We start from the raw sequence: 25766 nt of genomic DNA, 5'->3' as shown, positions 1-25766 counted from the left end.
AATTAGCAGCCGTTCACATTCATCACATTGATTATCTTATCTTACCTTAACTAGCTCCTGGAGATGTACTTTTACCTTTTTACACCTCAAACCTCAAGACTGGACTGGTCACCGAGTAGTACTTGCAGGCACCTAGTAGTACTTGTATTAGTACTGTAATACTTGTGGTGAACTTATTGTAGTTCTAGAATTAGCCTACTAGTAGTTGTGGACTCGTAGTGCTTGTTCTGAACTAGTAGTAAACTAGTCCTAGCCGACTAGTAGAAGTCACCTAGCATGGTAGTATTAGAATTGGCCTACTGGTAGTAGTACTAGTACTGGCCTACTAGTAGTCATCATTTAGCACTGTAGTACTTGTAGCAAACTAATGGTACTATTAGCCTACATGTAGTTAACCAGTAGTAGTACTAGCCTACTAGTAGTCATAGTGAACCAGAAGTAGTACTAGCCTACTAGTAGTCAACTAGTACTGTAATAATAGTAGTGAATTAAATGTAGCACTAGTAAAAGCCTACTACTACTGTAACACTTGTGAACTAATGGTAGAACTAGTAATAGCCTACGAGTACTGTAGTAAACTAATGGTAGTACCATTAACCCACTAGTAACAGAGAATTAGTAGTATGTGTGATGAACTAGTAATAGCCTACTAGTAGAAGTAAACCAGTACTAGTAATATTAGTAGTGACCTGAAGGTAGTCCCGGTAATAGCCTACTAGTAATGTAATACTTGTGAACGAATGGTAGAACAAGTAATATCCTACTAGTAGTACATAACTAGTAGTAATTGTGGTGAACTAATATTACTAGCAGTATATTACTATTAGTAGTCAACAAGCCCTTTAGTACATTTAGCGGACTAACTTTACTACTAGATTTAGCCTACTAATAGTAGTGAAGGGGTAGTGCTTGTGGTAAACTAGTAGTAGTACTAATGATAGTCAACTAGTACTGTAAAACATCTAGTGAACTAGTGAAGGTAGTACTGGTTATAACCTACTAGTAGTAGTCAAAGAGCACTTGTAATTGCCCAGGAATAACTAGTAGTACTGGTTACAGCTTACTAGTAGTACTTGTGGAGACCTAGTAGGACTATAAGTACACGAATAGTGCTAGTAATAGCCAACTGCTAGTGTCCTAGGAATAACTAGTAGTACTAGTTAGATCCTCCTAGTATGTGGATATGATGTCACCTGTTAGCTTAGTTAACTGCGGTCCTCATCATTGATCAGCCAGACAAAGGTAACCTCAAGTAAGTTAGGCTAACTAGCGGCGCTCATGCTAAGGAGCATTATAAGGAGGCCATGTTTGCGGCCAAACACGACGAGGACGGAATGTTTAGTAGCCAGCAGACTTTCTACTTTCTACTTCCAACACATTTGATGATTTATGCCAGGCCAAGCTTGAAAAGACTCCTCGCAGCAGCTAACGCGTCCTCGGTGCTTGGTTAGCGTTGGTACAAGTCAATCAAAGAGACACTTACTTTATCAGCGTGGAGGTCCAAGCATGTCTGTAGACTAACCTAGTAAGACTAACCTAGTAAGACTCAGCTAGTAAGACTAACCTAGTAAGACTCAGCTAGTAAGAACTAGTTTGAGGGAAACGCCGAGAGGCAAGGGAGAAAAACACTGTCTGCTTTTTAAAACGCATAAAGTAACCCCGCCTCTTTGGGCGGCTGATTGGCTGACTTTTGCCATTCAACGCTCTGATTGGCTGAACGAAACCGTCAGTGTTGTGTGGCAGCTGAGGGGGCGTGTCTGGTTGTCAAGGAAGGAGGGGTTAGGGTTGTTTGAGAGTTAAATAAACACTAAATAGTCATGTTTGCAAGCATCATTTTCTCCTATTAAAGACAAATAAATGAAGGCCCAGCAGAAAAACACACCTCTTAGGTCAGGGGTGTCCAAAGTGCGGCCCACAGCTAATTGTTTAGTGGCCCGCTACACATTCTGGAAATGCTTTTGCAAAAATAAAAACACATAAAAAAGTGGAATGAGGTGAAATCTTACAGGGAAAAGTTGCAATGTTGACACAAAGCTTCCATGCAGGCTGTTTGTTTTTCTTTTGTCTTTCTTTATTTTGCTCTTATTGCCAATGCTAAAAAAAAACAAAAAACAAAAAACTATTTACCTATTCAAGGCTCCAATTACTTCAAATATTTCACTTTGTTTTATGTGGAAAATATTATGTGCATATATTTTGTGGTTGCCATATAAAAACTGTGTTTTCTTTGACAAAAGAGCACAAAACAAACAATAGTTCAAACAAAAAATCGACAGATATATCTGAAGTTGATCTCGTAACTTAAGTGTTGAAAGTAAAACAAATAATAAAAATGTATCACTTTATGAGTGGAGGACCTTTTGGATCCCAAAGATATTTAGTGGGATTTTTTTAATTTTTTCACTGTGATTACTCAGAAATAATATACTTAAATCAATGGTGTCCTGCATTATTAAATGAATAAATAATAAATGGGTTGTACTTGTACAGCGCTTTTCTACCTCCAGGGTACTCAAAGCGCTTTGACACTACTTCCACATTCACACACTGATGGAGGGAGCTACCTTGCAAGGCGCTAACCAGCGCTCATCAGGAGCAAGGGTGAAGTGTCTTACTCAGGACACAACGGACGTGACGAGGTTGGTACTGGGTGGGGATTGAACCAGGGACCCTCGGGTTGCGCACGGCCACTCTCACACTGCGCCATGCCGTCCCTTATTGATCTTTTTAGGGCGCCAATTAATTCAGATCAAACATTGCTTTCTGAATGTTTTGGGCAATGGGGGAAACACTGCATATTTCAGTTTTACTATTAAAAAACAAAGTTGTCTTTGACTTTATATCAACCTGAAGTTGATAGAGATTTACTGTAAGCGTTACATAAAAAATGAAAATAATAATTTGACTTATTTTTAACGTTAATGACAAGAGACCCTCTATGGTCCCGTGGAGTCCTACAGGTAAAAAAAAAAAAAAAAAGAATCCATATATTTTGTTTTGGTTTGAAAATGAAAAATATCAAAACGGCCCCCGGATGGTTTAATTTTTCCGTGTATGGCCCTCAGTGGAAAAGGTTTGGACACCCCTGTCTTAGGTGCTTCTGAAGCTAGCAGTCACACAAAAACATTTATTTTGGTGTATAATCTTACAAGCAAGTAGAATATAAAGTTAAAGTTAGAGTACCAATGATTGCCACACACACACACACTAGTTGTGGCAAAATTATTCTCTGCATTTGACCTATCACCCTTGTTCACCCCCTGGGAGGTGAGGGGAGCAGTGAGCAGCAATGGTGGCTAATAATGGGGAATATTTTTTGGTGATTTAAAACCCAATTCCAAGCCTTGATGCTGAGTGCCTAGCAGGGAGGTAATGGCTCCCATAGCCTTTGGTATGACTCGGCCAGGGTTTGAACTCACACCCCAACCACTAAACCACTGAGCAGGTTAAAATGCACTCTCTCCTAAAATTGCGTGTGAATGCTGAAAGTGTTGTGTTACGCTGTAAAACCGGCAAAAAAAGTTGTAGCAGGCCAACAGTGTAAAGTAATAAATGATATGACCCTGAGATGTTAGCTTGCATGATGCCAACATGAACATGCTAACAGCTTAAATGTGTCAAGCAGAAGTGATATGTCTGGGAGGTGTACACCTGCCATATTGGCCGGGAAGGTTAGCATGCTGACATGGACATTGTAGCAAGGCCAAAAGCTTTAAAAACTGGCTAAAAAAGTTAGCATGTTAATGCTAGCATGTGTCGAGGACCAGTGGCGTTTGAGGTGTATGCCTGTGAAATTAGCTGAAAAAGTGCAAAATCAGCTATAAAAAAAGTTAGTATGCTATTGTTGGCATACATAGCTAAAGGAAATAAGCATGCAAACACTACTCAACCTACCTGGTTGACTCCATGCTTTACCAGGATTTGGAAACTTTGCCCTCTGGCATAATAAGAGTCATGAGTGCTAATTACCGAGCTAAACTCCCATGCATGTTGATTGGCAACACTAGTGAGTGTGAATGTTGTCTATCTGTCTTGGCCCTGTGATGAGGTGGTGACTTGTCCAGGGTGTACCCCGCCCTCCGCCCCAATGCAGCTGAGATAGGCTCCAGCACCCTTCGTGACCCTGAAAGGAACAAGCGGTAGAAAATGGATGGCAGGAAACTCCCATGCAGTCAGCTCAGTGATTGCCATTGTCATCATGCGACAATACTAAGCTCATTTCGGGGAAAAAGCAATGTTGTCGTGACTGATTGTACGAACATTCCAGGAAAACAATTAGAAAATAGTGAGCCTAATTGTGATTGTTACTCCCTGTGTTACCAGAAGCTCTGGCAGTACAGATGGGAGGACTCTCAGAACCTACTGAAGACCATTGCCCAATATACGGATGTGAGGACTGGAAATTGGACAAGAGCTGGTGGGCAGCCTAGGATGGAGTCAGCTCTCTTGGTCACTTTGTTGCTTCTCTGGATGTGGAGATGGTGTTTGTGGAGGAGAGCTAGGATCCACAGTGTTGGTGTGGATCAAAGGTTGAAACGATGCACAACTAACAAAGTTTCCATGAGGTGAGGAGAAAGACAGCAGGTGTGCTCCTGATGTTTGGCCCCTCAGCCCTCATAAATGTCAACCTTCTCATCTGGCGCCCGTTAGTGGACCATGACGACGCTGCAATGAGAGCACATGTTGTCAGGAGTTGGCAGAACTCACCCGCAAGTCCAGGGGGAACAAAGCAGACTCGGATGTGAGCTGGTAGAATTTCTTCTTTTTTTATTTTTTCAAAGGCGCGTCATCACAGGAGGGACGCCAGGACCTGCGGGACTCCAGAGGAGGTTTGCTCAGCAAACGGTACAAAAGGAGGTCGCCGTGGCCCGTTAGTGTGACATCAAGCCCGAAAGTCAGCAAACACACGCTAATAATGGCAACTAAAAAGAGGTTCTCACGGCAACCATGTCAATTGTAATAGCACACCTTTCATAAATATCACTTCAGGGCTACACCAGAGGCGCGTCAAGGGAAGTTAGCCTCTAATGTCAAGTCTGCCCTCAGCTGGTGTCGAGGTGTGGTCGACAAGACGCTTTCCTTACAGACATTGTGGTTCCTTGCGATGCTTTCAAGAAAATTTGGAAAATGAGGACAGTGTCAGGACAGGAAGTGGCGAGCACCAGTTCTCGAAAGCACCTCTCTTCTGAAAAAGTCGGAGAACGAAGCTACATATTTCAAACCGAAAGTAGAGGGTATGTTTGGGGGCGGGGCCAATGACTGTATTAAATTTTTTGAAAAGATGCGGGCGGTGAGTCTTTGCTGTTGTCCTGAGTGACAGCCATCCTTTATTAGAGAACAGAGGGGGCGGTGCAGTCACCCCCCTCCCCCGTCGTGATGGGACACAAACATTACGTCATAGATATGATGTAAAGGAGAGCGTCCCCATCACAGCGGTCTGACAAGGTGATGTCATGGTGGTTAAGGGGCGGGGCTTTAGCTGCGGGGCAGCCGGCACATGTCACAGTGCTCTGTGCCAGGCTGGTTCATGAAGGTGCAGTGGGGGCAGGACCACATGGCGGAAGAGGAGGGAGGGGCCGAGGAGTCTCCTATGGAGTCAAAACCCAGAGGTCCAGAGGGTTGCCCCCCGATTGTACCTGGAGAGAAAGCACAGACCCTCATGAGTAAGACCCGGACCGCGTCTGAGCGAGGAGAAGGAGTGCTTACCACACAGCTGCTCCACGGTGGCCCACTGCTCCGACTTCTTCCACGTCTCGGCCAGATCCTCGTCGGAGGTCTTGACCGCATCCAGCAGCAGTCCGATGCTGTCCTGCCAACACAATGAGGGGTTAGGCGGGCTGGTCGTCTTGACAACGCGGCCCACGGAGAACACGGCACTCACTCTCAGAGGCATGATGTCGTTGGTGACCAGGAAGAGGAGCAGGTGGAAGTCTGACACCATGTCCAGGAATGAGCTGGAGGTGCACTGGGAGAGATATGTGGCCAAGCTGTGGAAGTCCTGAGGACAGACACACGGGGATCAACACCAAATTCTTTTCATGCCGCGGCTACAACACATGTTTCTTTTTCATGCATTCAAAGTCAGCTAACAATGGAGGTAAGGAGAGTCGCCTTCAAAGCACTCTAAAAACATCCATCAACAGTCTGTATGAAACTTAGTAATATTTATTTTTGAACGCATTTTAGTTAGTTTTCTGTAAACACGGGGCTGCTAAAAGTAGTTTGTCTGGGTTAGCGATTACAGTAACAATATCACTAATACTTGGCTAGCATTCAGGCCATGATGTGTTTAAATGAAGTCTTGTTGGCGCTTTTTGGATGTTTTAGAGCAGGGCTAGGGAACCTATGGCTCTACAGGCAGATGTGGCTCTTTTGATGACTGCACCTGGCTCTCAGATAAATCTTAGCTGACATTGTTTAACACGATAAGTAACAAATAATTCAGCTGGTAATCACAGTGTCAAAAATAATGTTCAAAATATAAAACATTCTTATAGATTTTAATCCAACCATCCGGTTTCTACCGCACCTGTTCAAGAAGTCGCATTATTGGTAAGAAGTATTTTATTTATTGTTGGTTAGCTTCAGAATCACAATGTTATTAAAAGGAATAAGGGCCTTATTATACTCTAAACATTTTGGTCTTATTTAAAAATGTACACATTTAGTTGTATTCAGTCTTCCCAAAAATATTATATGGCTCTCACAAAAATGTTGGTCTTATTCAAAAATGCACACATTTAGTTGTATTCAGTCTTCAAAAAAATATTATATGGCTCTCACGGAAATACTTTTTAAAACATTTGGCTTGTATGGCTCTCTCAGCCAGAAAGGTTCCCGACACCTGTTTTAGAGGGCTTTATGGGCGGAATAATGTTTTTGATTGATTGATTGAAACTTTTATTAGTAGATTACACAGTACAGCACATATTCCGTACAATTGACCACTAAATGGTAACACCCCAATAAGTTTTTCAACTTGTTTAAGTCGGGGTCCACGTTAATCAATTCATGTACTCACATTAGCTGCATTGTTAGCCACCTCCTACTTGCCATATTTTATGAGTTAGAATGCATAAAAAAGAAGGATAGAAATGTAGATAAGAATTGTCAATGATAGGCAAATTTCCCAAAAAGTGCAGAACATCTGATTTCAAAGCAAGTGAAGACATATAAAAACATTTCAAAAGGAGCTGTTGAGGTTTGCCAACAATAATGTTTACTAGTTTCTTTGTATGCGTCCGCCATGTATATTTTGCTCGCACTTCCAGCTAAAATGTTGACATTGGTTGTATCAACCAGCACAGGTGCCCACACATCTGAAGAAGTAACTATTTCCACCAGGCGCATTATAGTCTACGTGTCACTTTCCAACCACAACCCTTACCTAAATATACGGAGAGTTACTTTTTTTGCTCAAATCTGCTAGTTTGGGACAGGAAGTCACTCACAAAAAAAATAAATGATCAGGTTAACTTTCAAAATAAAAGTGTTCAAGGCGGATGGCATTTTACACTTTGAAACGTTCTGAATTCGAAAATACGTCGAATGTTCAGACGTATTTTCATCTCCTTGACACAAATGCTACTTGCTAATTCTCGAGGTGCAACATCTAAGAATCTTATCCCAGGCATATTCTGGACAGCTATTTGGGGACCTGTGTCAAATAGCAGCAGACACGGGGCCAGGGAAGCATGGGAGTTGAATGAGAAGTGTGAGTACAACGATTGTTGCTGTTTGCTTGCAACAAATGAAAAATAAAGGCAAAACTGTGGTCTTTAAGAGCCATTCAGTTTGATGACAATGTAATTCGTTGTCAGTGTCACATGTTTTAAGTCACTGGGAAAAGAGCAAATTAAGTACAGTCTAATCAATTACTTGGATGCAGGCCAAGCAAAAGCGTTGCTACAAAAAGTAGCATTGCTACAAATTTGTAGCATCATTTGAAAAGTCACCCACCACTGAATAAGGAGTGCTTGAAACTCTGCATGTCAACATCTCCACCCGGTGCCACACCAATCAAATGCCTAAGCAACCAACACTGACCCAGTTGAGCCTGGCGTCTTCCATTTCCACATCAACAAAAAATAGTCAACAACAGAAGGAGATAACATCCGCAAGAACCTACCACATAGCGAAGGACATACACTATTTAATTTCCCATTATGCAGCTCATATTTATTTGACAGTTATTGAAATGTCTTGTGTGACATCATGCACAAAAGTGTACTTTGTTTTAAAATATTGTAGTGGCGTTCTGTACGAAAAGTGCACTTTAGTTTAGTGTTGTTTTGATGTGTCATCTTAGTGACGTCATGCACAAACGTGCACTAATAGCTTGTTTTAAAATGTCTCTGACAATCTGCACTTTCTGTTTTGAAATGACATGAATGTTTGTGTCACGGCTTAATAACTGTTTAATAAATACAATTTGCTAAATTGACTTAGTTGTGACTGTCCTCTCTGCATGAAAGTTTAAAATGAGCATATATTAATGCAGTATGAAGAAGAATGTTTTAATATAGACACATAGAATTATCATACTGCTGTGATTATATGCATTCAAGGCTAAGTCCAAATATCCAGATATATATGGTGTATCGTCACATGTCCGAAAAATATTGAGATATTTATAAAAGGCCATATCGCCCAGACCTACGTTGTCCCGATACCAAAATATATTTTGACACTGGTACGGGTACCAAAATGTATTTTGATACTTTTCTCAATAAAGGGGACCACAAAAAATGTCATTATTGTCTTCATTTTAACAACAAATCTTAGTGTACATGAAACATATGTTTATTATTGTAATTTAGTCCTTAAACAAAATAGTGAACATACTCGACAACTTGTCATTTAGTAGTTAGTAAACAAACACTCCTAATTATTCTGCTGACGTATGCAGTAACATATTGTGTCCTTTATCACTATTTTTTGTCAACATTATGAGGGACAAACTGTAAAAATTGATTATTCATCTACTCGTTCATTTACTGTTAATATCTGCTTATTTTCTGTTTTAACATGTTCTATCTACATTTCTGTTAAAATGTAATAATCACTTATTCTTCTCTTCTTTGATACTTGACATTAGTTTTGGATTATATTACACATTCAGGTATGGATCTGATACAAAGTAGTTACAGGATCAACATTGGTCATATTCAAAGTCCTCATGTGTCCAGGGACGTATTTCCTGATTTTATAAACATAATATGAATTTCAAAAAAGGAGAAAAAGATTTTGTGACAATAAAAAATATTGATGTAATCATAGTAGTCTTGACTAGATACACTCTTGTACTTGGTATCATTGCAGTGGATGTACTTGGTATCATTGCAGTGGATGTCAGGTGTAGATCCACCCATGGCATTTGTTTACATTGTGAAGCAAGTTTAGCTATTCCTTGTCCTCCATGGCGACAATGTACATAACGTACATTGTCGCCACTGAGGCGAGGGGTTGGTGATTCAGAAGTAGCTAACACTGTGGATGGATGTTAACCGCTAGCTAGCTAGCCATGTGTTAAAGCACATCTTCCTGAGGGTGTTTCAGTCTTATAACTTCACCTTTATCTTGACTTTTTACACCAAAATGCGTCCATTCCCCCTTTTCTGTCTACACACTCCTCTGCTCTTGAAACCAGCAATGTCTTGACGTGACAACGACGCGCCGCTACGGGTACTTTTTAAAGGCAGTATAGTACCGAATATGATTAATTAGTATCGTGGTACTATACTAGTAACGGTATATCATACTAGTTGAATGTAGATTAGAATCAGAGAAGGCCCTTTTCCACCCAAAGTTCCAGAAACTAAAGATTTCATTTCCATACTTGCGTCTCTCCCAGGATCTCTCGGTTCTCGATGGGGAAGCGCTGTGTGGAGCTGAAGGTGTACTGGGGGTCCTTGGGGAAGGTTGTTGTTATCTGTGAAGGACATGAGGAGAAGTCCAACCTGAAGGTCTTTAAGGGTGTGCAAAGAAGGAACTCACGTCTATGATGAGATACTCCACAGGAAGAGGTCGCGCCAGGAGCGTGACGTCATTTCCAAATTTGTCTTTGTCCTGTTTGGAGGGTGAAGGTGAGTGACACACAAGCGGCAGCAGAGCGTCTGATGGCGTGCATTACCTTGAAGAATACGTCTGGGACGTACTGCTCGGGACTGGACTCTTTAGCGTAGCCCAGTTCAGGAGCGTCTTTGCAAGGCAGGAGACACTCGTCCCTCACCAGAGCCATGCACTGGTTGGACACCTGGTAACCCTCAAAGTGCACTTGGTTGTCCGGGCCGCCTGTGTCAGAAGCAGCAGGTGACGTGCTGCCCGCCATCGCTGCAGGGTTAGCGCCTTACCTGTCGCCACCACCGTCACAAACTTGGAGCCAAAATGTCCGTCTCGAGAGAGTTTGCAGGGGTTAGATTGTTGGTTTTGGAAGTATCCTGCGGTGATGCACTCCTCTGCACTCAGGTAGTGAGAGTCCTGCACAACAACACACAAATGACTGAGGTGGAACAACAAGGAGGTCTTCCAGTTGGAGGAGGTCGAACCAGGTTTCTGGTGTAGCGCACAGTCCCTATCCTGGTGTCCTCCGAGAGCAGGTCTGTGAAGATCCAGCCCACCTGCACAAAAGACGGAGGTCATCAGTTTGTTGACTCGATCAGGTTACAAATGAAAATCGACAGGAAAGACACAAACCTTGCGCAGGCCAAGCTTGGCAGCTATCTCGTCCACAGCGGCAGCTTTTGGGTCGTCCAGCAGTTCCAGATTGTTCTGGGTGGCATTCTGAATCACACACACCTCCATCAGGTGGAATCCAAACAAGTTGCATTCAGTGAGGAGGAGGGGAACAGGTCACCTGGGGAGGCTCGTAGATGGCGGCCACTTCCGCTCGGATTCCCAGAGGGATGTCTTTGTGCTCCGTGTACCTGCCGTACAGGTAGCCCATCCGCTGGCTGCCCGTCTTCCTCCAGAAGTCCAGAAAGCGGTCGGCTGTGGTGTGGTTCTCAAACATGATGTTGTCCACGTGTCTGTATTTCTGGGGGACAAGGGAACACCTGAGCGCTGTGCACCGCTTGGACAGGTGGCACGCGGAGGTACCTGTCTGTTCAGTGTGATGGCGCTGGGCTGGCACTTGGTGCAGATCCCCTCCGGCCAGGGAGGGTGGCCCTCACAGCCCGATTTGATCTTGCAGCTGATGTTCTCAAGAGCGGCAAACTTCCCTCTGCAATTCAACACCTGCGTCAGGTACGCTGCACACGAGTGCCTTCCTGACTCAACTCTCGTGTCAGGTTCTTACTTGTCCGCTCCTCCAGTCAGCTTGCGCAGGTAGGCGTGGAATGACATGTGCTTGACTGGCGGGTCCAGGTGATTCAGGTAGTCTTCATCAAAAGGCTGCAAGAGGAGCATGCAGACACTTGGGACCTGACCTTCTTTCAGCTTTCTCTATTTATATTTTCACACTTTGTACTATTTTCTTACACTTTATGAAGCATTTCTTACATAGTCGTAATATGTAAGATATTATTGTTAAGTGTTCGATGTGACTTTAATGTTTTGGTGACATTGAGCGTTGTAATGCTTTTGTTGACATTTCCTTTCTGCCTTTATTACTGAGAGATTATAATCACAAGAAGTTACATTTCCAATTATATTGTTTACATTTCATATATTTTTTTCCTGCTCCCTGTTTTTAAAGTTAAAATTAAAGTACCAATGACTGTCACATGGCGAAATTATTCTCTGCATTTGACCCATCACCCTTGATCAATCCCCGGGAGGTGAGGGGGGCAGTGGGCAGCAGCAGTGCTGCGCCCGGGAATCCTTTTTGGTGATTTAACCCCCAATTCCAACACTTGATGCTGAGTGCCAAGCAGAGAGGTAATGGCTCCCATTTTTATAGTCTTTGGTATGACTCAGCCTGGATTTGAACTCACAACCTACCCGTCTCAGGGCGGACACTCTAACCCCTAGGCCACTGAGATGGTCGTTTTTCATAGGTTATACAATTATAAATAATAGCGGTGTAACGGTACGTGTATTTGTATTGAACTGTTTCGGTACGGGGTTTCGGTTCGGTTCGGCGGTGTACCGAACGAGTACACATGCTAGCAGCGACCGGGCTAGGACAACATGTAAAAGCCAGAGCTGGAAGACCCTCCTGCCTCGTTAAGATGTGAAGTGAAGTGAATTATATTTATATAGCGCTTTTCTCTAGTGACTCAAAGCGCTTTACATTGTGAAACCCAATATCTAATCTTTACATTTAAACCAGTGTGGGTGGCACTGGGAGCAGGTGGGTAAAGTGTCTTGCCCAAGGACACAACGGCAGTGACTAGGATGGCAGAAGCGGGAATCGAACCTGCAACCCTCAAGTTGCTGGCATGGCCACTCTACCAACCGAGCTATACCGCCCCCGTTTGGGAACACTTTGGCTGCGCGATACAACAAAGGAGGAAGAAGGTTTGCCGAGATTGTTCAGCAGCTTCTTCTGACAGCACGTCAAACATGTGTTGCACCTTTCCTGCTTCCGGCTCCAAGAGTGTCTCCCCTACACTCCTCCAGGAATGATGTATTCTCGGGGGCAAAACCCTTCACTCTACCCGGCAGTGGGTCTCCACAGCTCCGGACTCCAGGGTAAATGAAGAGTCCGGCAATTAGCTGCAAATCGTGGCTTTATTAAGGTCTTGCACACAGCCAATCCAACAAAACACTAGCCACTCCCGCACTCTACCGCTCCCTCACCTCGCTCGCCCACACACTCACCTCACATGCTGTTACATATTAAAGGGCCACACACACACACACACACACACACACACACACACACACACACACACACACACACACACACACACACACACACACACACACACACACACACACACACACATAAGCTACACTCACAACACAGTGGTTCTCAACCTTTTTTCAGTGATGTACCCCCTGTGAACATTTTTTTCATTCAAGTACCCCCTAATCAGAGCAAAGGATTTTTGGCTGAAAAAAAGAGATAAAGAAGTAAAATACAGCACTATGTCATCAGTTTCTGATTTATTAAATGTTATAACAGTGCAAAATATTCCTCATTTGTAGTGTTCTTTCTTGAACTATTTTGAAAGAAAGATATAAAAATAACAAAAAAATGTTGAAAAATAAACAAGTGATTTAATTATAAATAAAGATTTCTCCACATAAAAGTAATCATCAACTTAAAGTGTCCTCTTTGGGGATTGTTATAGAGATCCATCTGGATTCATGAACTTAATTCTAAACATTTCTTCACAAAAAAAAAGAAATCTTTAACATCAATATTTATGGAACATGTCCACAAAAAACGGCGGGTGGTGTTGATGAACGTGGACCCGACTTAAACAAGTTGAAAAACTTATTGGGGTGTTAGCATTCAGTGGTCAATTGTACGTAATATGTACTGTACTGTGCAATATACTAATAAAAGTCTTAATCAATCAATCAAAAAAAGCACTTTATATGTAGAAAGATTTAGTTAAAACTACATTCTGAGCCTTATCTTATTTAGTTTTTATTTTATATATGTTGACCACATTAACCCTGGCAATGGACCCCGTGTGTATATGTATGTCATGCCAATCTTTACAAATTTGGTAAATAAATAACCCCAAAAATTATATTTTGTTGTTTTATTACTGTACCGAAAATGAACCGAACCGTGACCTCTAAACCGAGGTACGTACCGAACCGAAATTTTTGTGTACCGTTACACCCCTAATAAATAATAATCGATACCTACCAATATAAAACACTTCTATGGTAATAAAGTATTCAGCCCTAATCAGAAATATTATTTTATCATTTTAAAGCTGATGGATGACGTAAGGAGCTGATTAAATAACATGTGTTTGGTGTCTGCTGGCTTTCTTTTATTGTTTCCTAATAATGGTTTTTTTTTATTTATATGAAAAAAACTTATTTCAGTATGTATTTTCTTGCATGTGGAACATTCCCGCAAACGCTCGCAGGTAGTACCAGCATCACCCGATGGTTTTGTTGTAGATGCGCTGCAGGACTGCTTCCAGAATACTCATAAGAATTGGAAGATCAAATATTTATCAGCTGCATGTTTGAAAACATCGCAAAACGCCACAGGTAGGAGGAGCATGATAACATGAATGTGCAGTAAATGAATATCTCTGTGGTGACAGCATGTAGTATATGCAAAATTCTCATTTAAAAATTGCACCACCTTTTAATTGAACACGCAGTCTTAGTAGATCACACCGGCTAATAGTACACGCTATTTTACAGTTTGCACATGCGTGTTAGTTAGAGCTGAGTAGATCAGGAGTGTATAACATCTTCAAATCCAAGGAGAAGGGTCTTACCTCTAACGGTACACAGTGCACGCATTTACCCAGGGCACCATGGTGACACCTGTGGCGAGAAAGGTTCAGAGGTCATGTGACATTCGCCTTCATATGTGACGTAAGTGCACGCCTCTCCTCACAGCTGAGCATCTTTGTTCCTGTAGATCTTTCCGTCTTGTTTGGTCAGATATTGGTCAATCTCGTCCTCCTGGACCTGCGACGCCGCCAGAGGGCGAGGCATCAAGAAAGAGGAGGTGGACGGCGTAGAAGAGGAGGTGGACGGCAGCGACGAAGACGAATGCGGGGAGGCTGTGTCCATGGTCTCCCCGGAGGAGGGCGGTGACCCCGAGGGGAACAAATAGAGCATGTCGCCATGCCTGCAAAGACCAGCAGCATGAAGATTAACTGGACCATAGAAGTTCTATTCTACTTGGCTTACTTGATCTTCAGCAGGCTCAGGCTTTTGTTCTGGGAAATGATCTCTCCCGTTTTGTCGCGGTTCAGGTAAACGGAGAAGCGGTTTGAATTGAATCCAAACTCTTTTCCCACCTGTGTGGACAGACCAGGAGTGAGGACTGACTTAGGCATGCCACAGAAAAGTCTCGCTTTTTAACTGAGATGTTTCTGTGGAGCTTGTAGGAACACTTGCTAAAACTGCACAAAGGCTGCCTTCACCCTGGACTACACCTGCTGAGGGGACACAGCGTCAGTAGGAGGCACTGTGGGAAGTCTACCCGTTGTTTACAGCCTGTGTGAAGTTGGCCCCCTTATTGGAGAGCACAAAAATCCTGTCACATCCAAATCGCTATATTCTTTTTCATCCCAATTCTAAATCAAATCATATGCTGGGCTCAAATTTAACCACGGCAACTGCCGGAACCGTCCTCCTCACTTGCCACAATGCCCTAAAAAAATGACCAACATCCACGCAAGAACATGCCGTGACCGCCCTTGCCTTTGTACTTGTAATGGAAGAGGGATGTAACAGTAAACGGTATAATGATAATTTGCTATAAAATTCTAGATGATTAGTAATATGTCCAATTTTTTAACTACCGAAAAAACATAATTTATTAATACATTTTAGGCAACAGGAAGTCAGGTGCATGCGCACTAGCGTTGTTTGGCTTGATAACCATGGCGGACATGATTTTCCCTTGGACTAAACAGAGCCAAGCGCTTGGTTTAACCTCATTTTCCCTCGCTGTGTTTAAGAGCGTACGGCTGTGTTTAGATGGAGATAGGTGTGGAAAAAATTGGAGTCACTTGTCCCCACACTAAAAGTATACAGTGAAGGAGAAAATTATTTGATGTTGCTTTTATTTTCTCAATACAGCATCCATCGGCTGCTGTGACTGACAGCTAATGATGTGAGGAAACATGCAGCAAGTGATGTGTCGTGAATATTGTCACAGCTTGTTTATCAAGTATTTACTTTGTTTACTGGGATGTTCACTCCTTTATTTAACTGCAAACTGCATCAGTGTTCAAATAACATCAGTAAAAGCTCAAAGGTTTTGTCATCTCATCCAATGGAAGCTGTAAAGATTGTGTAATCGATGTGAAAGGTGTCACTCCAGTTTTTGTTGTTGTTGGCCAAACTGTTGCACTGAACCACTAGGGGGCGTTGTTGGAGAAGAAGAAAGCTTGTTTACTATTAGACTTTATCTTCATTAGCCAAACTGCTTTGTGTTTTATTTAGGTATCAAAAAGTAAACGCTATGTTTTTTTTACATTACTTGTCTTGTTTTCTTGTCACAAAGGTGTTACTTCCAAAACATTCATATGACACGTCATTTTGTTAATGTGTCATTGTGCAAAGTTAATTCCTATGCCACATATTTCTGCTCAAACTCTTAATGGATCCATCCCGATACAGCATCTACATGTACATATAAATGTACATAACTTAAAAAAATGTATTAATAATAAGACGTTTTTAGGCCATCTCCATGGATCCAGAAGTAGCTTTTCTAACCTGGAACCTGTTTCATTATAATTATTGCGAAAAAAGGTTTTTAATTGAGAAACAATTCTGAAGCCAATCATCGCCCCAAGAATCGAATTGGAATCGTTAAGGAGCCCAAAGATTCACAGCTCTATCATTGGAAAGATCAAAATAGCACTGCCCGTCTTTTGTGCTGTAAACATTTTTTGTGTGTGCCGTTACAGTATTGAAGTTATTCTAAAATAAGTTTTCTGACTAGTGATGTCATCCAAACTTGTCCCATTAGTTTGATCTATCATTTTTTTGTTTGTTATAATTGTAAGTGTTTATGTTATGAAGGTGTTATTATTCATAACCACGACCCTCACCTCAAAATCTTTTTGTCTAACTATTACAGTTTTTAGTTTTAGGGCTGGTTAGGAATAATAAAACATTTTTAATAAAAAAAATGTTTTAATAATAAAACACGTTTGGGGCTATTTTGCCAAATTGGATGACATCAATAGTCAAAAAATGTACTTTTCTTCAAAACACCAATTATTACAACACAAACAAATGGCCGTATTGTTTGAATATTTGCGATGCTAAGGAGGGCAACTTCACAGAGGTCCTCATTATTTCCAAAAAGACCATTGTGAGGTCTTGCGACTCAGCCTCGAGCAAAAGGTGGGCAAACAAGCGTATTCCGAGCAAGTAGTGCGACTGTGGCATATTCCTCCATTTGATGTGTTTTGTGCCATGCAGCTTTGAAGCAACTGTACAGGACCAGCAAGGTGTAACACAGAATGTTATACAGTGAGCAGAACCCTGCTAAACTTCACCGTGGATTAGTGTGTCATCTATTTGGAAATGGCTCTTTCTGAGCAGAAGCACAGACTTCTGGGTCATTGTTAGGAAGGACATGGTGTGATTTATCAATACTACCTTCTTCAAAAAGGCAGCAGCAGTCTCCCTCTTGGCAGAAGGAATTTTCTTCATCCCGTCCGGGGACTGTACCCTGATGATCTGAAAGAAAAAAGATGAGAAGGTCATCTATGCACTTCAATAACCACACCTGTCACCTGTCATGGATGTTAAGGCAGCGCTTCTCAAAAGGGAACAGAGATGCTATTGCTACCACATGAAATAGATGTAGATAGATAGATAGATAGATAGATAGATAGATAGATAGATAGATAGATAGATAGATAGTACTTTATTGATTCCTTCAGGAGAGTTCCTTCAGGAAAATTAAAATTCCAGCAGCAGTGTACAGAGTTGAGATCAATTTAAAGAAAAAAGTAAATAATGGGTAACGTTATTAAACATAAACATCCAACTACACATGGTATATGGCTGAGTTACTGCGACAAAATCTAATCAGAAGTGCTTATAACGGATATTATAGAAATGTATATCATGGTTTACATCCAGAGCAGCCATCTTTAAGCCAACTCAGGGTTGGTGAGAATGCTGTGACTTTCAGAGCCGGGGCTCGTTCCAGTTGAAATTACAACTAGGAACTCGGAAATTCCGGCTTCCCCGTACAAATGGAACGCACCATAAGAGGCAAGAGACTTCCAGTATTAGCGTCTTTTTATCATTCAGAAACGATACACATCAATCCAAATCAAATTGACATTGAGGTTTTATTTAGTGCCATAACGTAACCGCAAGAGAATAAGAGTTTATTGAGAGAGAAAAAGGTCTCACTCTAACCACCTGACAACGTCCAACCTAGTTTTTGCCAACTAGAAAAAAAATGCACTTTCAGATGTTCAATATTTAAGTAAAATTTTTGCTTACAGAAATTTATTTTTTTGTTGGTTTATTTCGGATAAAGTTTTTTTTACCTTCCAATTACAATACAATGGTAATCAATTTGACTGTAATGAGAAATAAAAATGTATATACTTTTAATTGATTACTTGCATTTTTATTGTATATTATAATTATTTTTTTTAAATATAAATTATAATTTATAATTATAATTTCTCACAATTGTTTATCTTATGCATTGTAAATATGAAACATATGCGATCAAAAAGTCTGCTTGGAACGAAGTCTATAGGAGTTGCTCTATTCTGCCTCTAAAGCCCTTAGAAAACATTACAAACACCTCCATTAAGGTTTTAGATGTATGACGTAAGTATATATTTAATGTAGTAACATTCATAACATGTAATATATACAGGATGTAAGAATATATGTCCTGTAGTAACATTCATAATAACATATAATATATAAACACTGTAAGTATATATGTCATGCTGTAACATTCATAATGACATGTAATATTTACATGATGTAAGTATATATGTAATGCAGTAACATTCATAATAACATGTAATATTTACATGATGTAAGTATATATGTCATGTAGTAACATTCATAATAACATGTAATATATACATGATGTAAGTATATATGTCATGTAGTAACATTCATAATAACATGTAATATTTACATGATGTAAGTATATATGTCATGTAGTAACATTCATAATAACATGTAATATTTCCATGATGTAAGTATATATGTCATGTAGTAACATTCATAATAACATGTAATATTTCCATGATGTAAGTATATATGTCATGTAGTAAAATTTATACCAACATGTAATATTTACATATTTTGCTAATTTAAAGCATATGCAGTGCATTATTTAATCACTGATTATTACTCACTGCAGACAACATGAGAGCCAACACAATAAAACATCACTTACTGTACAAGGTCTGCTGTCGTTAGGATGCTGACTGCTAGGATGTTTATATATATATTCCTGTTTTGATGAAGAATGTCTCATAATTCTTGCAAAGAAAAGGGGGTGATCCAATCGTCTTTTTGTGTCGTTCTTGCCATTTTCATTTCCATTTACCATTAACGACTTAAACAAGTTGAAAAACGTATTCGGGTGTTACCATTTAGTGGTCAATTGTAGGGAATATGTACTGTACTGTGCAATCTACTAATAAAAGTTTCAAATCAATCAATCAATTCCGGGTCTAGGTTGGCTGTCAAAGTGTACCAACTTGTCGGAATATGTCCTCAGCCTTCTACTATCAAGCTGAGAGGTGTGATCTATGATCTCCAATACACTTCCACAGGTAAGGATGCAGCTTACCACTCGATGATGTCAATACAGGCACGCCGCTATGAATACTTTGTCTGCGTTAGCACTTATAACAATATCAATCATACTTGGTCAATAATCAAGTCCATCCATCCATCCATTTTCTACCGCTTATTCCCTTTCGGGGTCGCGGGGGGCGCTGGCGCCTATCTCAGCTACAATCGGGCGGAAGGCGGGGTACACCCTGGACAAGTCGCCACCTCATCGCAGGGCCAACACAGATAGACAGACAACATTCACACTCACATTCACACACTAGGGCCAATTTAGTGTTGCCAATCAACCTATCCCCAGGTGCATGTCTTTGGAGGTGGGAGGAAGCCGGAGTACCCGGAGGGAACCCACGCATTCACGGGGAGAACATGCAAACTCCACACAGAAAGATCCCGAGCCTGGATTTGAACCCAGGACTGCACGACCTTCGTATTGTGAGGCAGACGCACTAACCCCTCTGCCACCGTGAAGCCCCAATAATCAAGTCATCAAATGTAAATGGAGTATTGTTGGTGCTTTTGGTGAGGTTATTAATTGGGTTTTAATAGAAGACCTCTCATTGACTCCCTTGTAGCGGACATTAATTCACGAGTTAAAGGCCTACTGAAAGCCACAACTACCGACCACGCAGTCTGATAGTTTATATATCAATGATGAAATATTAACATTGCAACACATGCCAATACGGCCGCTTTACTTTACTAAATTACAACTTTAAATTTCCCGCAAAGTATCCTGTTGAAAACGTCGTGGAATGTTGACGCGTATGATGACGCGTGCGCGTGACGTCACCGGTTGTAGCGGACATGTTCTTCCAGCCCGATACAAGCTATAAGTCGTCTGTGTTGCTGAATCTTTTGCAATTTGTTCCATTAATAATGGAGACTACAAAGAAGAAAGCTGTAGGTGGGAAGCGGTGTATTGCAGCTGCCTTTAGCAACACAAACACAGCCGGTGTTTCCTTGTTTACATTCCCGAAGGTGAAACTTTACAATGGAACAGAGCGGTCAAGCGAACATGGTTCTCTACCACATGTCAACCGGCAGGTTTCGATGAGAAATTTGCGGTAATAAGTCGGCTCTTACCGCAGACATGAACGGAGCTTGCGTCGTTCCTCGTGCACCTGTCAGCTGCCGATTCTCTTGCCTCGTCCGACCGGCCACCCCCGAACGTGGAATGCTTCCACTGTCGAGGAGGGATAAAAAAAGCTCAGCCCGGCCCGACCGGCTGCCTTCGCTTCGCCTCGTCGAGAAACGTGGCTTCCCTCAAAGACACTGGTGGTCACCACACTCGTGGCCACACCGCCCTGACTTTCAGGTACGACTATATAATCTCACTACAACACTAATAACACAATAAGCAGATAAGGGATTTTCCAGAATGATCCTACTAAATTTGTCTAATAACACTGTATAGGTTGTTTTTTTTCGTCCTTCACTCTCACTTTCCTCATCCATTATCCTTTCATCCTCGCTCAAATTAATGGGGAAATTGTCGCTTTCTCGATCCGAATTGCTATCGCTGCTGGTGGCCATGATTGTAAACAATGTGAGGATGTGAGGAGCTCCACAACCCGTGACGTCACACGCACATCGTCTGCTACTTCCGGTAAAGGCAAGGCTTTTTTATTAGCGACCAAAAGTTGCGAACTTTATCGAGGATGTTCTCTACTAAATCCTTTCAGCAAAAATATGGCAATACCGCGAAATGATCAAGTATGACACATAGAATGGACCTGCTATCCCTGTTTAAATAAGAACATCTCATTTCAGTAGGCCTTTAACATTGCAACACATGCCAATACGGCTTAGTTTACTAAATTGCAATTTAAAATTTCGCGCCGAAGTATCCTGCTGAAACGTCGCGGTATGATGACGCATGTGCGTGACGTCACGCATTGTAGAGGACATTTTGTTCCAGCACCGTTCCAAGCTATAAGTAGTCTGTATTCATTGAATAATTCCACAGTATTCTGGACATCTGTGTTGCTGAATCTTTTGCAATTTGTTCAATGAATAATGGAGACGTCAAAGAAGAAAGCTGTAGGTGGGAAGCGGTGTATTGCGGCTGCCTTTAGCAACACAAACACAGCCGGCGTTTCATTGTTTACATTCACGAAAGATGAAGGTGAAGCTTTACTATGGAACAGAGCAGTCAAGTGAACACGGTTGGATTGGACCACACACACAAAGTATAGTGTATTATGCAGCGATCATTTTGAAAGATTGTGTTTCAAAGAGGGTCCCTTGCGAAGGGCAGAGATGGGCACCGCCACCACCCGTCGACTGGTGCTGAAGAAAGGTGCGGGGCCGACCTTCAGGTTGTACAGGTACAACCATATAATCTCACTAAAACACTAGAAACACAATAAGCAGATAAGGGATTTTCCAGAATTATCCTACTAAATTTGTCTAATAACATCTGAATCGCTCCCACTGTGTGGTTTTTTTTTTTTCGTCCTTCACTCTCATTTTCCTCATCCACGAATCTTTCATCCTTGCTCAAATTAATGGGGAAATTGTTGCTTATTCGGTCCGAATCACTCTCGCTGCTGGTGGCCATGATTGTAAACAATGTTCAGATGTCACGCGCACATCGTCTGCTACTTCCGGTACAGGCAAGGTTTTTTATAAGCACCAAAAGTTGCGAACTTTATCGTGGATGTTCTCTATTAAATCCTTTCAGCAAATATATGGCAATATCGCGATATGATGAAGTAAGACACATAGAATGGACCTGCTATCCCCGTTTAAACAAGAACATCTCATTTCAGTAGGCCTTTAAGGCAAGCATGACAGTGCAAAGACGTTCATGTTGACCATGTCACTACTTTGACAGCCACTTGACTGCAGAAAGCGAAGATAAGAAAGTGAAGATTCAGAAAGTGAAGCTTAAGAAAGGACATGAATTCTACGTCAACATAACACTTTCAATCATCAAGTCTTTTTATTCACCAAAGGCCACTTTTTCGCTCACTAAGCCCATGAGACGACGAAGTATTACCTGAGTGTTTGTGACTCGCTGTCTTTGTCAAACAATGATTTAGAATGTAGTTGTTGAGTTAGCAGGCCCACTTTGTAGCTAGCATTAGCTCGCTGCTAATTGTGCTGCCTCATCACTCCTGCGGCGGCTAACAGGCTAGCCCGCCTTAGCAGAGCGCAAAAACAACCTTTCCTTACCATATTATCCGCCATGCTGGTCGGGTTGACGCTCCCAGAGGAGACGCTTGTCTTTCAGCAAGATGCAGGAAAAGTAGAAGGTAGGCAGTCTGTCACTGGCTGTTTGTCAGCCGAACTCCATCACACTGCGGGTGTCGCAGTCATTGCTGGCCGACCTCGTCAAAACGGTCCCACAGTAAAAACGGTCCCCCTGGAAACATGTCTAGTTTGGTAGAGTGCCACTTGTTTCCTCAAAGTCTTCAAAGACCAAAAACTAATATGTTTAGTCCCGTGAAGACGATTTTTAATTCAGACCACTTGTGTATTCCATAAGACTGTGTGGTAATTGTTTAGAGGTTGAGGTCATTTCTTTTTATTTATTTATTTTTTCATTTTATTTTTATTGATGTCCAGTAAGAGTGTGGGAAAAAATCAATTCGAATTTGAATCGCGATTCTCACGTTGTGCGATTCAGAATCGATTCTCATTTTTAAAAAATCGATTTTTAATTTTTTTTTATCAATCCAACAAAACAATACACAGCACTACCATAACAATGCAATCCAATTCCAAAAGCAAACCTGAGCAACACTCAGAACTGCAATAAACAACAATTGAGAGGAGACACAAACACCACACAGAACAAACCAAAAGTAGTGAATATTATCAACAACAGTATCAATATTAGTTATCATTTCAGCATAGCAGTGATTAAAAATCCCTCACTGACATTATCATTAGACATTTATAAAAAATAAACAAAAAGAACAATAGTGTCACAGTGGCTTACACTTGCATGGCATCTCATAAGCTGGACAACACACTGTGTCCAATGTTTTCACAAAGATAAAATAAGTCATATGTTTTTGGTTCGTTCAATAGTTAAAACAAATTTACATTATTGCAATTAGTTGATAAAACATTTTATCAAAGCTTTTTATAAAAATCTACTACTCTGCTAACATGTCAGCAGACTGGGGTGGATCCTGCTGAAATCTATGTATTGAATGAATACCGAATCCTTTTGAATCGGGAAAAAAATCGTTTTTGAATCGAGAATCGTGTGGAATTGAAAAAAAAAATCGATTTTGAATTGAATCGTGACACCAAGAATCGATATTGAGTCGAATCGTGGGACACCCAAAGATTCGCAGCCCTAAATTATCCAGCATCAGACATTTCTATCCATTCGTCCATCCATTTTTCCACTGCTTATTCCCTTTTGGGGTGGCGGGGGGCGCTGGTGCCTATCTCAGCTACAATCGGGCAGAAGGCGGAGTACACCCTGGACAAGTCGCCACCTCATCACAGGACCAACACAGATAGACAGACAACATTCACACACTCGGGACCATTTAGTGTTGCCAATCAACCTATCCCCAGGTGAAGTGAATTATATTTATATAGCGCTTTTTCTCTAGTGACTCAAAGCGCTTGACATAGTGAAACCCAATATGTAATTTTTACATTCAAACCAGTGTGGGGGGGAACTGGGAGCAGCTGGATAAAGTGTCTAGGATGGCGGAAGCGGGGATCAAACTTGCAACCCTCAAGTTGCTGGCACCGCCGCTCTACCAACCGAGCTATACCACCCAGGTGCATGTCTTTGGAGGTGGGAGGAAGCGGGAGTACCTGGAGGGAACCCCCACATTCACGGGGAGAACATGCAAACTCCACACAGAAAGATCCCGAGCCCGGGATTGAACCCAGGACTGCTCAGGACCTTTGTATTGTGAGGCAGACGCACTAACCCCTGTCACACCGTGCTGCTCACATTCCCATCCATTACCTCAGACCTGGGCAAATTAAAGGCCTACTGAAAGCCACTACTAGCCACCACACAGTCTGATAGTTTATATATCAATGATGAAATATTAACATTGCAACACATGACAATACGGCCGCTTTAGTTTACTAAATTGCAATTTTAAATTTCCAGCGAAGTGTCCTGTTGAAAACGTCGCCGTATGATGACGCGTATGATGACGCGTGCGTTTGACATCACCGGTTGTAGCGGACATTTTTTTCCAGCCCGATCCAAGCTATAAGTAGTCTGCTTTAAGGCCCGGGGGCCCATTGAACTTTTCAACCTGACCCGCCGGACATTCCCAAAACATTTTTTTTAGATCTTTAAGATGGAAACTCTAGCTGCCATTATGTTCAAATTAGCGTAAGTCTTGAACCATACAAAGTATTTCAATGGTTAAAATCTGCACTTTTGCATGATATACTAGTCATTATGGTAATCTAATTAGTTGCTATGGTAATCTAATTAGTTACTATGGTAATGTAAGTCACAGCAGCTCTGACGAAGCACCAAGCAGTGTGGGTAAAAAGCGTTTCCACAGAGTGTTTCCAGAGTGGCCAGTCCGAAATGCGGGTGTCAGGGACAGACGCCAAAGGAGATTTTTACAACAAAGTTCTAAAGATTAGTGATATATCAGATGAATCAGATTGTAGTTTTTTTTCACCCTTCACATTCATATTTCACTGGGTTTGTTGCATTTTTGTTGCGTTTCGCTTGATTATAAAATTTGTGGATGGAGAAGGTGTGTGGCGTTCATATGTTGTCAATATTCAGTGTTTTATCCTTCGTAGATAATATTGTAAATCCCACATTCTTTATTTTCGTGTACATTCTGGGTGTCTCATTCAGTAAAGAAATGTTTTAATTCAATTCCGTTTTTTAAAGCGGTCCGTCATAACGTTTTTAGCATTCAATCAGACATTATTGTGAGGTTTTCTATTAGTGTTCCTAAAACCACATATACCCCCCCCCCCCCCCCCCACCACCCACCACTATTTTTTTCTCTAAATTTGGCCCCCTAGTCAAAATAATTGCCCAGGCCTGCATTACACCATATTCACATACATCATATATCTGTTGTCTGCCCTAAATGTCAAAATATATATTTTTGGTTTATATCCCAACCATACACCCCCTCCAAAAAAGAAAACAAAGTAGTATTTGCAAAGACATTAATTAAATAAATAAATAAATAAATAATATTATATTAATAATATATACAAATCTGAAATAAAATAAAAGAATACAAACAGAAAAAAGATGAATACTTAATGAATAATCTAATGGTGGCCTGTAAAAAGATCATTACTAGGAAATGAATATCCCAAGAGAGCCCAACTTTGAAGCAATTGGATGGAAATCACAATAAACATATATAAAATGGAGAAGATAACTGCCT

The 25766-nt window shown here is 41.3% G+C and overlaps 2 protein-coding genes across 4 annotated transcripts in view; both read right to left on the bottom strand.

The window, feature by feature from the left end:
• Positions 1–1838, bottom strand: part of cep131 (centrosomal protein 131) — a 36108-nt gene extending 34270 nt beyond the window's left edge. The window contains exon 1 of one of the 3 annotated variants that reach the window (XM_061875976.1): positions 1484–1838. The gene's annotated coding sequence lies outside the window, so the exon portion shown is untranslated. The remainder of the gene's footprint in view (positions 1–1483) is intronic. The other 2 variants (XM_061875977.1, XM_061875978.1) reach the window with 2 other exon arrangements.
• A 2904-nt stretch (positions 1839–4742) lies between these two features.
• Positions 4743–22768, bottom strand: nploc4 (NPL4 homolog, ubiquitin recognition factor). The gene is made up of 17 exons (XM_061875979.1): positions 22582–22768; positions 17215–17295; positions 14782–14891; positions 14483–14719; positions 14361–14409; positions 11297–11391; positions 11098–11221; positions 10856–11035; positions 10696–10782; positions 10548–10619; positions 10353–10479; positions 10133–10293; positions 9997–10068; positions 9839–9931; positions 5882–5998; positions 5707–5809; positions 4743–5636 (listed from the first exon to the last, which is right to left on the bottom strand). Exons 1-17 carry the CDS (start codon positions 22594–22596, stop codon positions 5476–5478), a joined length of 1884 nt encoding a protein of 627 aa, XP_061731963.1. The 5' UTR covers positions 22597–22768; the 3' UTR covers positions 4743–5475.
• Positions 22769–25766: the final 2998 nt, after the last annotated feature.

The sequence above is a fragment of the Nerophis ophidion genome, linkage group LG17 (genome assembly GCF_033978795.1).
Source record: "Nerophis ophidion isolate RoL-2023_Sa linkage group LG17, RoL_Noph_v1.0, whole genome shotgun sequence".
NCBI classification, from domain to species: Eukaryota; Metazoa; Chordata; class Actinopteri; order Syngnathiformes; family Syngnathidae; genus Nerophis; species Nerophis ophidion.
Note: the sequence above shows the minus strand (reverse complement) of the source record. Positions and strands in the feature narration are given on the sequence as shown.

What these genes read in the sequence shown, in the direction of transcription:
- nploc4 (XM_061875979.1), bottom strand. An exon ending in CTGCTGCCTTTTTGAAGAAG is followed by an intron (nt 14,892 to 17,214) that starts GTAGTATTGATA and finishes CTGTCCACACAG; the next exon opens with GTGGGAAAAGAGTTTGGATT. An exon ending in CCAAGCTTGGCCTGCGCAAG is followed by an intron (nt 10,620 to 10,695) that starts GTTTGTGTCTTT and finishes TCTTTTGTGCAG; the next exon opens with GTGGGCTGGATCTTCACAGA.